General features: G+C 33.6%; 1 protein-coding gene across 4 annotated transcripts in view; it reads left to right on the top strand.

The window, feature by feature from the left end:
* The window catches only part of CWC27 (CWC27 spliceosome associated cyclophilin), a 201,421-nt gene that overhangs the window by 97,359 nt on the left and 88,236 nt on the right, over nucleotides 1-15,826 (top strand). For all 4 annotated transcript variants that reach the window (XM_057494890.1, XM_036887715.2, XM_036887716.2 and 1 more), the window contains exon 11: nucleotides 7,211-7,311. In XM_057494890.1, the coding sequence (XP_057350873.1) occupies nucleotides 7,211-7,311 (101 nt within the window). The remainder of the gene's footprint in view (nucleotides 1-7,210; nucleotides 7,312-15,826) is intronic.

The raw sequence follows: 15,826 nt of genomic DNA, 5'->3' as shown, positions 1-15,826 counted from the left end.
TTAGAAAAGATCAGTGTTTGAGCTCACCACCCTTATATTAAGACAATATTTCTCATGCCATAAGAAAGAACAGATATAACTTAAAATTTTCCTAAGGCACAATTCCTGGAAACTGGAGAAAATGAGAAAAGCATCTGGGAAAAAATAAAAACGGACTGAAAATTATGCAAGATACTTGTTATTGCTGTTTAAAATCCTCAATCTCAAATTGAAAAGCGTAATTTTTTAAAATTACAAAAATTTAAAACTTTCATATATAAACAGTCTGATAAAAATGTAAATATATTATAGTTGTAAAAACTTTCCTATGTACTTATTCATAATGTCTTCCATTGTATAAAAATTGCTCAGGTTCAGAATAAGATACTCAGGTCTAAATGTACTTTTCATTCAGTGGGTAGTTAGCAGATAAAGTGAGCATCTGCATGAGGCATTGGGATGTCAGCATCACGTGTACAGTTCCATTACTGACTTGGGCAGTATTGAAAAAATCTCTTACTAGCTCTACACTTTATCTTCTTTGTGTCTAAGATGAAGTTATATTCAGCATCTCACCATTTCCTTAGATAGTGGGCTTTTGAGATCCTAAATCCAATGGAGTTGAAATTAAATGATCTGCAGAATATAATCACTTTTTACACTTATAATTATGTTTATGCATTTCAGAAATATTATTCACACTTTCCTCAGACTTATTCGAAATGAGGCAAAGAAGGATTATTAATAGCTTTCTTGTGGCCTTATAGTGATGTTGGGTCTAGGTCTTCTGATAACACACCTTCTCTTTAACTCCAACATTTTGTTTAATCTGTTGGAATGGACATTAGTTTTAAAAAGGAAAACAAGCCATCAGTAATGTTTGAGTCAATATCTTCAGTAGTGTAGTAATTAGTATCATTTTATCATTAATTTTTACTTAAAATGATTTTTTTAATTTAAAGCTTTAATTCTTTAAATTGGTTATGTAATTTAACAGTCATGATTTGGTTGTAGTATATTTTGTCATTGAAAAAACCTGCCTTCTAAACCCCTGATAGTGCATTTCCTCATATTAACCCTTAGTCTTTGCATCAGCCTTGTTGTAACACATATGCTAAAGATAGCTACAATTTGTAGACAATAAAACTGAGGCTCAGTGAGGCTGAAACTTTGCCCCAAGTCTGTGCTCTAATGCCAGTATCTCCATGAAGCCTTAATAAATTAGGAAGATTTTATTAAACAAATAGGGAGGAAAGACCATTTTAGGTAATGGAAATGACATGAACAAAGGGATGTGTGTACTGAAGCGCAAAGTTTGCCAAGGTGTGCTGAGGCTTAAAGTTTGCCAGGTAATTATGACTAGTATGTTTTGGCTGAAATTTAGAATAACTGTAGAGGATATGTGAGAGATAAAGTTGAAAAAGTAGTTTGAAGGGAGCTCATGAGAGGGATGTAAAAGCTTGGGAAAGAAATTAACACACAATTCAGTAGGATTTAGGGAGTTACGAAGACAGGGGAGTAGAATTATAGGATTTGTCATAAATGTGCAAATGAATGGAAGAAAGTTCAGAGCAGAGGCACGTAGACCAACTAGGAGACTGTTTTAACAGTGAAGCCTTGAAAGCTCAAACAGCTGTCACTAACCACAGAAAGGAAGAGACTTTGGAAAGGAAGAAGGACGTGACTACTAACAGGCTACAGAAAGTAAGGGAGTAATACTAGAAGGTGGGTCTGCTAACCAGCATTCTCGTGGCTGTATCAAAAACAGGAAAGATGGAAATAAGTTGGTGTTTTTATAAGGAGCCAGAATGATCACTCTAACTTAAAATGGTAAATGTGATGCCTTTGTGGCATATCTAATGGAAGTATCTGTCAGGGATGTGAATAAACTTGAAAGAAGACATGTATGAAAATCTTGATTTTTTTAATGATGTGGACTACATTAAGATGGATGGAACTGAAGTCCTGAACATGGATGACATTTCTAAAGAAGAGAGAGAAGGTTGAGACAAGGTTACTGAGAAGCCCCTATATTTGAGGAGCAGGAGGTAGAAGAGTAAAAGCCAGTGGAAACAGATAAAGAATATCAAAAAGGTAGGAAGAGATCTGGCATGGCACTCCATCTGAGATAAAAAAAGTGTCACAGGTAAGGTGGTCAGCAAAGTCAAGCTCTTCTGCAGGTCTAAGTTACGGTCGAAAGGGAAGCTGTTAAAATTTGTGATTGAGTCTAAATTACTACTAGGCCAACATTTTAAGGAGTGTATGGGTAATAATAAGGTAATAAGTGGGTAAACTGAAGACAGTACAGTTGAGAAATGGGTTAAAGAGAAGAAAAATTGGAAACTCAAAGGTATTAAGGAGAATATTCTCACCTGGCCACTCACAAATGCTTGGCATTTAGACTTTGCATCACTCTCTTCCTAGCCATTTTGTTACTAGCCCGAGACCCCCTTTAAATAATTTATGCTCTAACATAATGTTTTAACATGCACCCTGTGTTTTCCCACATCCCTGTTTGGGTTTAGATATACTGCTTAGATGCCTCTTCCCTGTATCTCCCCATGGGTAACCCCTACTCATCTTTCAGAGCCCAGTTCAGACACCTGCTCTGTGAAGCCATCCCTTATTTAGCTTATAGTAATCTTTCCTTTTCTGAATTTCAAAATATTTCAGTCATTTCTTTGTCATGACAGTTAGCACTTTCTATTATATACTGTTATTATTTATGTACAAAATATATGTCCTGCCTTGGAACTTAGACTCCTTGGGGACTTTCTCAAGATATCATAGTGTACCAAAATGGAAAGAGCATAGACATAAAATTCAGACAATCCCATTTTAAGTTTCTACCTCTATCACTTACTGGTAGACTGTGTGACTATAGGCTAACTAATGTCCATAAGCCTCAATCTTCTTACCTTGAAAATGACTATGTCACAGGTTATTGAGAAGCATAAGTGATGAGGAACATAACTGATTTAAAGAAACTAGCAAAGGTAGGTTCCTTTCCCATCCTTGATTTCTGTGCCATCATTCAGAATGGTACTGTACAAATATTAGATGCTTAAGAAATTTTTTAATAGATTAGTAATTTCTTTGCTGTTATTAAATATGCAGACTACTATGATTTCTAGGCTGATGGCATTGGGCTAATTTTTCAAAAAGAATTCTCTTTTTCATTGGAGCAGATCATATTGCAGATGTACCAGATTTAAAAATATATACACAATGCAAAACTATTTGATGGATAACAGTGATATCATACAAACCATACTAAAGTTCAAGTGAATTCAAAATAGAAACATACCTATTAGGAAAAAAGATAATTAGCTTAGAGTTAAGAGGGGCTTATAAAAGCCATTTCTTTTACAACAGAAGCGGAAACTAGGCTCTGGGGGAACAAGAAAGCTGCCTGGACTCTGAAATAAGCCCATAGTTTGGCAATATAAGGTGACAGATACTCCAGGCTTACAATTGTCATTCTCATTTTAAAGATTTAAATACATTCTAGTACCAGTGGACAGAATTATATTCCAAAGAATAGAAGATTGGGAACTCTAAAATTAGACTGTGATCGAAAGAATAGTTTCAAAACTTGTACTCCATTCAAAGAGTTATGGATTCCACAACTACTAACAAATGGTGTTGTTTGAATAGTTTGAAAGATTTTGGCCATGTTGTAAATCCTTAATCACTTGAAAAATTCAGTATAGTGAAGCAGTTTTTAATGATATGCATAGATCTACTCTTTTCTGTCTCACTTTGTCTTTTTTGAGTTTTATTAATCGTTCAGTTTATATATTATGGCTACTTCAGTAGTGCATCTAAATCTTTGACTATTTAAGGATAGATTTTTAGAAGCTAGCATGATGTATTCATTGCCCTTGTTAAAAATTATGAGCAGTTAATCTCCATATGTCATAGAGATAGCATTCATTTATATAGTAAATAACATAATAAGGAAATATTCCTACATGACAAACCAACCCTTAACTGTAGTGCTAATGTTAAGATATGATCTAAGTAATTAAATAGCTACCATTTATTGAACATGTATTGTGTGCCCAATATTTTAAATACCTTACCCTAATTTTATAGTTAAGGAAACTGAGCTTCAAAGAATTTAAGTAATTGTTTTTAGGTCACCCAGACAATAAGTGATGGCATTAGCTTTTAAATCAGAACTTTCTGAATCCAAAGCTAATCCTTTTAATAACTGTGCTCTACTACCTCTACAATATTATATATTCATTGCCTCTCAGCCTTTGCATACTTCAGATTACTCTTATAATATTTGTTCAGCCATCATACAGCATTTCCTCTTCATCTTTCAAAATAGTCTTCAAAAACGTCATCTAAATTCCTGAGTTATTTACCAAAGTAAGAAATTTTTAAGCTAATATAATAAAAAGATAAGGAATTTAGTGGATGGGGCAGAGATGTGATTGCTATTTCCAATGTGCATTTGACTTCAAGAAATAGGAAGTAATTACATTTATCTGAAACATAAATTATCAGAGCCTAAATAACCTAAACTAGGCATTGATGTCGAGAGGCAAGAGTAGTAGTTACATGTGAACTACTTATTGGAAATGACATACTTCAACAGTGATTCAGTAAAAGAGTGGAGAAAGTCTCATAAGTTTACAGTCTGGTCATTAGGAGAAAAATGGTTCCACAATCAAATAGGTATTTCAGGAGAAGGAAAAGATTTGAGCAGGAAGATGACTTCAAGTTTGGAATAGAGAATTTGTAATTATTACATCTAGCCTCCACTATCCATCTAGATCTGGACGCATAGAATATGGCTAGTTTGAATTGAGATGTGCTGTAAGTGTAAAGTACAGATTGAGTACTATAGTACAAAATAAAAGAAAATACCATATGCGTATTTTATATTAGCTGCATATTGAGATAATATTTTGGTATATAGCATTGTTGAGTAAAATAAAATATATTGTTAAAATTAACCTGTTGCCTCTTACCATTTTTTTCTATGTGGCTGCTAAGAAAATTATATTTCTATTGGGCAGCACTAATATACAAGGAGATTAGTAACAGATAGTTATAAATGCAGGACCAAAATCAGGGCAAAATGTCCAGAATTGGAAATAACCTATATAAAAGTGATAGTTAATGTTATAAGATTAGGTAAAAATGCTGGTGTACGTGGTATAGAAATGAGAAAAATGCCAGCAATTATAGGTTGAGAAGAGAAAGAATAGCTAGGAGAAGGAGAAGTGGAGAATCAAGACTCTAAAGCAGTACATAGTCTGATTAGGATAGAATTCCCAGAAGGAAGGAGTGGTTAATATCATTGAGTGATAGGCCAAAGCAGAAGAGGAGGACTGAGAAAAGACCATTGAATTTTGTTGATACAGAAGCAGTTTTAGTAGAGCATAAAAAGGATAGATTGCAAGATATTAAGAGGATAGACTGCAGTAGAATATAAAAAGGATAGAGTGCAAGAAGTTAGCAGTTAAAGAAGTAGTATACGTAAACTACATATATATATATAAAATCTAGAGTGGACAGGGCTAGTTAAACCACTGTAAAGCTAAGCAGGCACTGCACTCTAGAAAAGATCTTCAGTGACACCCAAGCCAAGGTTTAGTGGAATCTTAAGTCTAAATGACATATGTACTGTGTATATGAACTATTATTTCAGGCAAGGAGTCCAGTTGTGATGATGCAAATCATTTGATTGGAGCAGAGTCCAGAGATATCTGAACATTTTTGTTGGCCAAATGAAAGGTTCAGAGAAGTAGGAGTACTTGAAGATGTAAGAAAGAGAAAATAATTTCTATAGCAAGGTCCTAATGCATTGGGTCCTAAACCTAAGGGCATATTGGAATCACTTGGGGAACTTGTAACCAGGTAAATTCCCAGGCAACATCTCACACCGAATGAAATCATGTTCTCCGGATGTTTGTCTTCTGGAACATGTTGTTAAGTTCTTCTAGGTGATTATGATGTATCAATAAGGACAAGCAAGCCAAGAAAATTAAGGGTTCTGGTTGAGGACATCAGTGAAATAACTGACCATATCATCTAGAATGGATGGAGAGACATTTGGGTTAGAATAGGGCTGGTGGACTATGAACTACAAAGGAGTTGGCTTTCATTGTTATTAAGAGTGAGGACAGGTTCAGTAGGAAGAAAAACCAAGAAAGCTAAAAAGGTAGTGAATTTTGATCAGAGAGGGAAGCTTCAAAATTCAGGATGTTGGAGGCCAAACAGGTACAAAATATTGCTGTGTGTGTTTGATGTAGAAAAGAGGTAAAAAGAACTGAGTTGTGCACATTATAAGACTTATCAGTTTGGTGACTCTAATACAGGACAGTGGTTAAAAATAAGTGTGATTTCGGGCTAAGGAGGAAGCACTAAAGGCTGGATCAGCAAGGAATTATTTAGACTTAAGATTCCACTAAACCTTGGCTTGCATGTCGCTGAAGACATTTTCTAGAGTGCGGTGCCTGCTTAGCTTTACAGTGTTCTCTGACTATCCCTGGACCACAGTAGCTTTTATTGAAAACAGAGTGGATGCTTGACATTCATAGATATAAAACGCGTAGTTTTGACTATTCACAAGTGACCCTAAGAGTTCATAACGTGAGTATGTAATAGTTTTTTTCTAAGACATGAAATTGAATCTCCTACCCTAAAACTGCTTGTAGAAACTAATTACTTAACTATTGACTAAGGAAGTCAACATTTACATCTCAGTTCACCTTTAATGTATGATTATATTAATCATCAGAATACCTCAACCTGGTAGGTTTCACAGAAGAGGAAATTATTTACCATACTGTGGTATTAAATGGGTTAAAAATTTAATCGAGTTAAATTGAGCTTAAAAACATTCCTACACTGCAACTATCATGTAATAATTTGCTTAATAAATGGTAGTTATTGGTGCCAATTCAGGAATTCAAGTTTTGAAATGAGATCTTCTTGTGTATGCCCAGATTTAGTGAGTAGTATTTATATTAAAAATTTTGTTGTGATTTAGGATCTCTATGAAACTGGAATGTTAAATTTGCAAGAGAATTAGAGGAAGACAGTGAGTCATTTATCTCTTATCCATTTGTTTCACATGCTTGCATATATTGCATTATTCTTTTTTTTTTTTTGCTCGGAGATTTAGTGTACCTGAAAACCAATAATTCAGTTTTTGCTAACTTTCTTTCTTAGTAGATTATATACTTTTATACCTGTTTTTGCTTTATAGTGAAGAGCTCAGAAAAGAAGCGAGACAATTAAAACGGGAACTTATAGCAGCAAAACAGAAAAAAGAAACTGCAGCAAAACAAGCAGAAAAAAGAAGCGAGGGTAAGGCTGCTTATCAGGCTTGTATTTTCACTTGGTCCTCCTTTTTCCCTGGATCCCCTCTTCCCTCCTTTCCTGCTCCCTCAGTTGAGTTTTGCTTTTTTTAAATGCTTTCTTTGGATACTTAGCCAATAAAATAAGTTTCCACCTAGGATTTTATCTAAGAAGTAAGTTCAATCAAACATGATCATCACTACTATTCCTAAAAAAGCTTAATGAGAACTAACAGAGACTTGACATCAGACAAAATTTAAATGTTGCCAAAACGTAAATATGCACATATCTAGAAGTGCACAAGAATCGAATGTTTTACATTGCATACTCTTTAAAACATTTTTAAATGTGTTTAGGCCCTGTGTATGTGACTTATGTAAACATTTGTGCATTGAATAGTATGAAATACAAACACTTATTTTTTGTTTGTTGTTCTTACTTTTATGTTAAGACAGAAAATCTTAAATATTGATAAAGCTGATCAAGAACTGATAAAAATGATACACTGCTATTTATACAGGTTAAATATGTTCTTTATTTCACTTCCTGGTGCATTATATCAGAGATAACAAGATGTCTTTTTACTTGGTGAGTTTCACTTGGCTAAAGTAGTATCTGCAGGTTTGCTACACTGTAAAGTTACCTTTTTTTCCTTTGAGATTATAAATATTTGGAAGGAGCTACTTTAAGACTGTATAAATATCCTGTTTCTTTTCAAGCTTGCCCCCGCTAATTTTAGCATCCATTGGTGGATCTTGACTGTAGGCAATAGTTCTTTTCTGTGGTGACTTTCTACTTCTGATTCCTACAACTTTTATTACTTGACATTCTTCTGCAAGAACTCTCTCTTCTGTTATGTATTTGTTTACTTGCTTATTTGTATCAATATGAGTTTGTGAATATTTATTCTATTCTGTATGTTGATAATCCCAAACTATTATTCCTTATTTTGTTTTCCAAACAGTACCAGAATCGACCATTAGTAGGTCTTTCAGGTTGGCTCCGGTGTCCTTTCAACTTGCCCCCCACCTTGAGCACTTTGTTATGTTCTGGCACGAGATGCTCCAGGTTGATCTTGTATTCCCTTCTCCAGATCTGAAATCAATCACTCCAAGGAACTCTGGTTTTATATTGTATTTAGAAACCAAGATCTGGGCACTAAGTCAGCAATTTTATTTTGATTATAATATTTTTGGAATGCTACTAGGAGCAATATTGTATTATCACCAACTGGTTAGAATGCTTACCAAAATTTGGCTTTGGCCCCTATCTCTGATGCATTATGAATTACCTTTTCCTTGGAATTGCTATTTCCTCTAAACTTATTTTGATCTTTTTAAATTGACAGCATTGCTGATGTTAGAAAATTGTTCATTATTAAAGAAAGGTTTGTGAATTTCCATGAACAGTAAATTATATTTGAAATACCCATGTTCCTATGTAGCTTTTAAATGTAGTAGTCCTTCTTCCCCCATGATTAAAAATGCTACCCTGAGCTATCTTACTACATTATGGAAAAAAGTAGATTTTAGGCATCCTTGAATGTATGTCAGAACTTAGCCTGTCTTCACAGCCAACAGGTACTGCATTGTTATAACTACATTAAGTCTGGGAACAGATCCAAAAGTTCTCATATGTATTTGCATACTAAGATCATGTGAAAAGAAGTTAGGAAATGTTATTTGACCTTGGCTCTGCAACTTCATGCATCAGTTGAACCTACTCAGGAAAGATTTGTTGACTGAGTCATATGGCTACATATCTGGCTTTTATGAAGTATTTTAGTATAAGACTAAATTATCTGAGTATTGTGGCAATTCTGGATGATTTGGACTTTTTGAAAATTATATGCTATAGCTATCAATTTAATTTGCCAATTAACTTAGAGGCAAGATAACCAGTATTAAAAAGAGCCTTTTAGATATTTTGCTGTGTAGTAATTTGTTGTGTAATATAGACCTGTCTTCCATATGAATTTCCATCTAGATGCATGTATGTACCACATATGTTAATATAGAGAGACTGAAAATACTTTAATTTTGATATTTTTAATGGTAGTTTTGATAGTAATACTAGGTATTCATTATAGGTAATACTAATGGTTATAAGAATACTTTGGAATATTGCGTCTTCTCAAAAAATGAAGAAGAATGTATTAAGATTCTAGTTATTAGAATTTAAGCCTATGTGAGTCAGTTTTCCTGTCATAAATCCAGGGATTAAACTGCCTTGTGCACCCCTCAAGGTTCTTGTAAGAAGTAAATTAGACAATGAGAAAACCTTTAATAAATTAACAGTGCTATATAAAAATAACTTTAAGTTTGCGAGGAGAAAAATACAGCTATTCCTGGTTCCATTTTGTTTCCCATCTACATACTACAAATTGAAAATAAAAGCTTAATTGCATAAATTGCAATTACAGCCTGTAATCAATATGGCTATACATAAATGTGACAAATAAAATTTCTTTTCATGTGTTTTCACATTTGCATTTCTATAATCACATTCTTTGCTAAAAGGGGTACGTATGTGAACTTGTATATATTCTTAAGTAAAACTTCCAGTAGTATTATCTCCTGATTTTATGAATTCATCTGGCAAGTCTAACACTTTCTGACTGCTGCCTCCTCATTTTAGAATTTAATGTATTATCCTCAGATTAGAAGCTCTTGGGAAGAAACCCATACAAACAAGAAGGCTTTGTGTTCTAATGCCCATGCATTAACATACCTAGTCTTGTCCTTGCATGAATGCACATCTCCAGTTTAGCATTTAGCCTGGTGCTCTTACAGGCATGATACTTTCTTCAGGGCTTCTGTCCTCTTAGGAAATCACCTTTGATCAGGGAATAATCCTCCTTTGTTTTTATAATCTTTACTCAATTTCCTAGGCTAGATCCTTAGCCAGATTTGTATAGACAATTAGGAATGTGTATTCTAACCCTAGTTCTACTTTAAATCTATTCTATCATCTTAGGCAAGTTACTTTAAAATCAGGACCCATCTATTTCTCCATATGTAAACTTAAAAACAAATAATATCTGTTATTCCTATTATTTAATGCTTTACTTACTAAAAAATATGATTTAAAATATAATACTTATTGTTAAAAATATTTTTAATACTTTTTATTAACTCCTTCAGTTCAGTTATGACAGAAAATAAAATAATTAAGTCACTTGAAAGAAAGATCTCCTACATTTACATCAGTAACTACTTTGGGCCTCTTACGATGGAAGAGTTCTATATCCGCTGCTGTTTGAAGTTGGCTCACCATGATGGTAATGCCATGGGTGTACGCACATGTCTGAAAGCATCCGAACATGAACAGCTCTTTCTATGTACCAGTTATGCCTCAACAAAGCTGCTGCACAAAAGGCTGTTTACTCTAAAACCCAAAACCTCTTAACATCTTAAATCTCTGCCCTAGTAAGAAACACATATTTACAATTTATTCAATGTATTAATCTTTTTTTTTCAACTTGAAAGCTCAAGTTTACCCAAGTAGCACTTTCATCTGGAACAAAAGAACCTGGAGGATATTTTTAGTCATAGTCCTGGTCACAGAAAATACATCCGCTCTGCTGATTTCAAGCTGCAGATCTACTTTGGGGAATATGCTGTGGGGGTTTGAGAGGTTTTTCTTACCAGCCTCACACATGTGAAGCTGCCTGCAGCTTCTGATAAACAGATGATTACTATTAGGACTGTCATTTTTTATACCAGTATTTCTGCTTGGGGTGTTCCTCCTGCTCATGAGGGCTTGAAAAAAGTTTTAAGAATTCAGAGTTCTTAACTCAGGTTAAGAATCTAATCAGATCAGAGATTCTCAATTTCTTCTTCCTTTTGTTGCCCTTCTCAGGCCCTGTGAGTTCATCATATTCCCCCACTTTAACACACACGCTCTCTCTCTTTCCTGATTGGACTTCGCTATCCCCTATTAATCTTTTTAACCAGTGAAAAACAAAGTTTCTCTTAAGTAGTAAAAATATATATGGGACCATCCATTTTTTTCTTCAGTCTTCCCAGACAAGCTCAAGATCTGCTCTTCCTGATAGTATAATGATATTGTCAGATAAAAAATATAATTATACCTCTATATAAAAGAAAGATATTACATAAATATAACTTCATAATTTTTGCCATTTATTTACATTTAAAGCGTTCAGTAAATGAAAGAAATAGAATGTCATGGAATAAAACCATTATTATAGTTGTATAACTAGAATTTTGTATGATTCCATGAAATTTGACTCTAAAATTCAAAACAGTTAAATTTCTTGGTAGATTACAGAATCCTCAGTAGGTTCTAACTCCCCAACTTAGGTAGACAAGGAATATGATGTTTTACTTTAGATACCAGCAATGTCAAAAGAGATGTACTGCAGGCCAATCGTGTTTACAAACTGGGAGCCTCTTTAGTCCCACTGTAAATCATCCAGGCCTGTGGACAGGATTTTTTTTTTTGGAGGCGGGTAATAAATTTGAATAAGATTGATAGTTAATTGGAGATAGAGTTGGTTTCCTGTGTTGGCTCTGTCAAGGTCTTTAATAAACTATATAATCCTTTTTATTAAATTATGTCCCTAAGTTCTTTCCAGGTTTCTTTAAGTTTCATCATGTCAAAACTAGTACTAAACCGAACATAGTCATGTAGAGATACAGGTTTGGATATATTCTCTAATCAGCTTTAGGGAGATAAGGTGTCAGACCCCATTTTCGGAGTTCTGAGCATACAGTACCTGCACTCTGACTAGTGCCAGGAATTAGAGGAAAGGCAATCTGAGCTTGTAAATCAAAAAAGATTTTTTAAAACCTCTTCGTGAAACAAATCCCTGGGGTGCTTAGTACCTCTTGAATTGCACTGGGCCATTTCACTATTCTTCCAACTATCTTTTTCATATTGCATCACGTCAGACTAAGACCCTCAAGCTTGATAGGTTCTGAAAGGATATCGCTTTTTGACTACTCTTCATCTATTTAACATTTAATGTTAAACTAGCTTAATCTTAGTTTCTATAAGAAACAGAAACTCTTGGATGTTAGCTGTGTTGTAGATTAATTCCTCTCACTGAGCACACTAGTCCTTTTTCCCAAAGCAGTTAACTTACTTTAGGTACTCTTGAGTCATCATTTTTTTTCTTGGAAACTAGAAATATCAGACCTGTTTTTCTCACAGTCTACTCTTAATCTAGGTGCTAATGTTAATCATATGGAAGAGTGAGTGTGTATTTGTACTTGATTCATAGAAAGCATCTCAAACCAGCCATCAGTATACTTAGGGCATGATACTGACATATTGATTATCTGGTACTAAGTTCAAAACAGATTAAAGAATAATAAAAGTGAGGGAGAGTATACTTTAAAAGGGCAAAGTTCATTGTATATAAAATATATCTCAAGAATGAAAAAATAAATAAATAAATAAGCAAAGGAAAAGCCAGGGTAGGAGCTGACCCCTGGATCTTGCTAGCACACTATTTTACTGGGCTAAAAATATTTTAAAATTTCAAAAAGTGAGAGAGAAAGGCACTGCTGGGGACATCCATTCTAACTGCAGCAAGAGGTAACAGCTCACAACTTTACTAAGGATGCACAGAAACATAGTAATGGAATATTATGGGTACCTTTGTTGTAGATAATTATAAATACTCTGACAGAATGTCGGTATTAAAGTTACTGAAACTTACTGTAATGACACTGATTCATTAAGACCAGTTTAAATCTATTATTGTTTAGTAAGGTAGAGAATGGGCAATGATTCTAACCTAACTGGTAAAAAAACAATTTTTAATTATTTTAATGAAATTAGTTATTTAATTAAAGATTGGATTCTCTTATATATATGAAATATTCAATTACATGGAATACTCATTTCCTGGAAGTCCTGGAAAAATTAAGTTTCTGTCTGTAGCCAGGACAATGAATTTTTCAAGTGAAATTTTATTGCATACATATTACTACCTTCATGTGCCCGAAAGAATTCTGTATTTTCAACACTATGCCTTCAATAATACAACTCTTAAAATATTAAAGCCTTTTAAAAGTAAGTATATAGCAAATGTAAACACATACATACTCTCACAATTAGATCAAGAATTTAATCATTTGGTAAAATGAATAAGAGATGATCATCTTTAATTAGAGAGTCCATAAAGTACTTTGTTCCTCTTTCAGACCATCTACCTCAAACTTTCCCATTAGCCATCATGAACAAATCTCATTGAGCTTTATTTGAGAAACATATATTATGGACATATTTAATTTTTATGTGGAATGAAAAATGAACTCTAACAATATGGCATATTTTTATAATTCTTGAATTCTATGTCATCTTACAGATCTCCTAGTGGTTACTTAGGACTCATCTATTGCTATTTTAAGAACCAGTCCTTTAAGGGTATGTCTTTGCAGCCCTCCATTGTCTTAGAAGAGTTTTCAAATAAGCATTCTTTCTGCCTGGTGATTCCATTGTAGGAAATTTGACATGAGCCTTTAGCTATATTATTAATAATTGCACTTTGAATCTTTCTGTTGTTAATTTTGTTGCCATTCCTAACCCAATAAGAATAGGTTTATTAATTGATACAGGTAAGTATTAATCTTTGGCCATAACCATTTCTTTAAAAATAAAGGTGTATTATTTTTTCCAGTTATAGAAGTAATATATGTCCTTTGCAAAAATATCAGAAATGTAGAAAGCATAAAGAATAAAAAGACAGATGCTCCATAATACTAATGCCAAAGACAACCATGGTTAACTTTGTCATGTTTGTTTTTCTGGACTTTTTTATCTTCATGCCAGAAACACACACATGTGTAATATTACCATAATCTTATTATATTATTACCTTGTTTGTAATATGTTTTTTAAAAAACTTTCCAAGTGAAATTGACCAATAACTGTTAGTGGACAATTTGATTTTAGGGGTATTTCTTCCTGTTAACTTTCTCATATCAGAGTGAAATATAGAAAAGAGTGTATATAAAGACTGTATAAATGTAACTGAGAAATGAGAAATTCCCACTATTTTCAGCTCTAGGATTTAGATGATATCAGGGTTGACACCCAGGGACTCCGTCTCCATTGCCAACAGTAATTATTTATATCACTCATGAATTTAAACAAAACAATAAAGGATACTGATTGACATTGTCAGGTAGTCTACCACCTCTTCATTTCTCAAGTGGCCACTGATAAATCTGCAATGAAACATTATAATTAGTTTAGATATTTAGAGCCAGAATTGAAATAATTACAAATATGTCCACTTGAGAAAGTAAAAGAGGTGAGGGATGTGTATGTTCACGTGCACAGGTTGTGTTTTGGTTTTAGTATTTAGATTGTTTCAAGGGGGAACTAATATCATCATTAAAAGTTTGTTTATAACCAGCATTCCCATTTGGGAATGGAATTGTTGACTATTCCAGACTACTGTCAAGACCTTATTTTAAGTAAGATGTTTTTCTTTAATGTGACATTTTTTGAGGTTTTGCCAAAAATTACATCAAACATTTAATTCAGTTGAGGGCTGGGTTTCTTCAGCATCTTGCAGCACTTAATCAAATTTGAAAAAGATATTCTTTTCACAACTTTAAAGTGTAAACCTGTGAATATGTTACATTAAAACTTACTTTGGATAATTTAATCTTTGTGGTATTAGGTTGATTTTATTAATGATTAATGCAGTATGCTGACAGTTTTAAGTGCTTATATTTTCAAAATTTTTCACATAAACTCCTGGCAGATGTTACGCATGGAGCTTTTCATTATTAGCAGTTTTTCATGCAAAAACCAGATAATCCCTAAATTAAATTGATGGCTACATTAAAGAATTTGACAAAGAGAATAATGATATTCTCAGAGGTAAAAAGATTTCAAAACATTAAGAATCATTAAGAACTATTTTGAAGTATACAAGTAGTTTATGTTGATTTTTCTTTAAGTGACCACACCAAAGTGTAAGTGTATTTAAAACATTATGCTGCAGCATGGTTAAAATGTGAAAGTAGGCTAGCCTTAAGGAATGTCTTGAACATCAGAAACTACAGGCTCGATTATACTCTATACACACTGCATACTCAGTGCAGTCATCGCAGTTTGGGCTCTGAAAGGCGCATCCAGCCCTACTTCTCCATTCTATGCATGGGCAACCAAATGCCAGCCAATTAAAGAGTTTACCCAGAATCACACAGCTGACTGAGGTCCTCTGGCTTCCAGTACAGTGCTTGCTCAACAACACCCATCTGCAGTTTGACCCAACAGTCTGAAAAATTTTATTGGTATTTATTAAAATCCACTTTGGTTTTGGTGAGAATAATTTCCTCTAAAACCCCCTCAACAAACCTGGAGTCCTTTAAAGAGCATAGTATTATACTTGGTGTGTCTTTTCAAAGAACTAAGCATGTAATTTTGGAATGAATAACAAAAATTTATATGTTAAAGAAAATGTCAGTTTCTGGCAACATGGCAGACTAGGAGTCCAAACCAGTCCTTCCAGTGGAAACAACTAAAAATGTTGAGT

The sequence above is a fragment of the Manis pentadactyla genome, chromosome 2 (genome assembly GCF_030020395.1).
Source record: "Manis pentadactyla isolate mManPen7 chromosome 2, mManPen7.hap1, whole genome shotgun sequence".
NCBI classification, from domain to species: domain Eukaryota; kingdom Metazoa; phylum Chordata; class Mammalia; order Pholidota; family Manidae; genus Manis; species Manis pentadactyla.
This window is presented reverse-complemented; position numbering and strand designations above follow the sequence as displayed.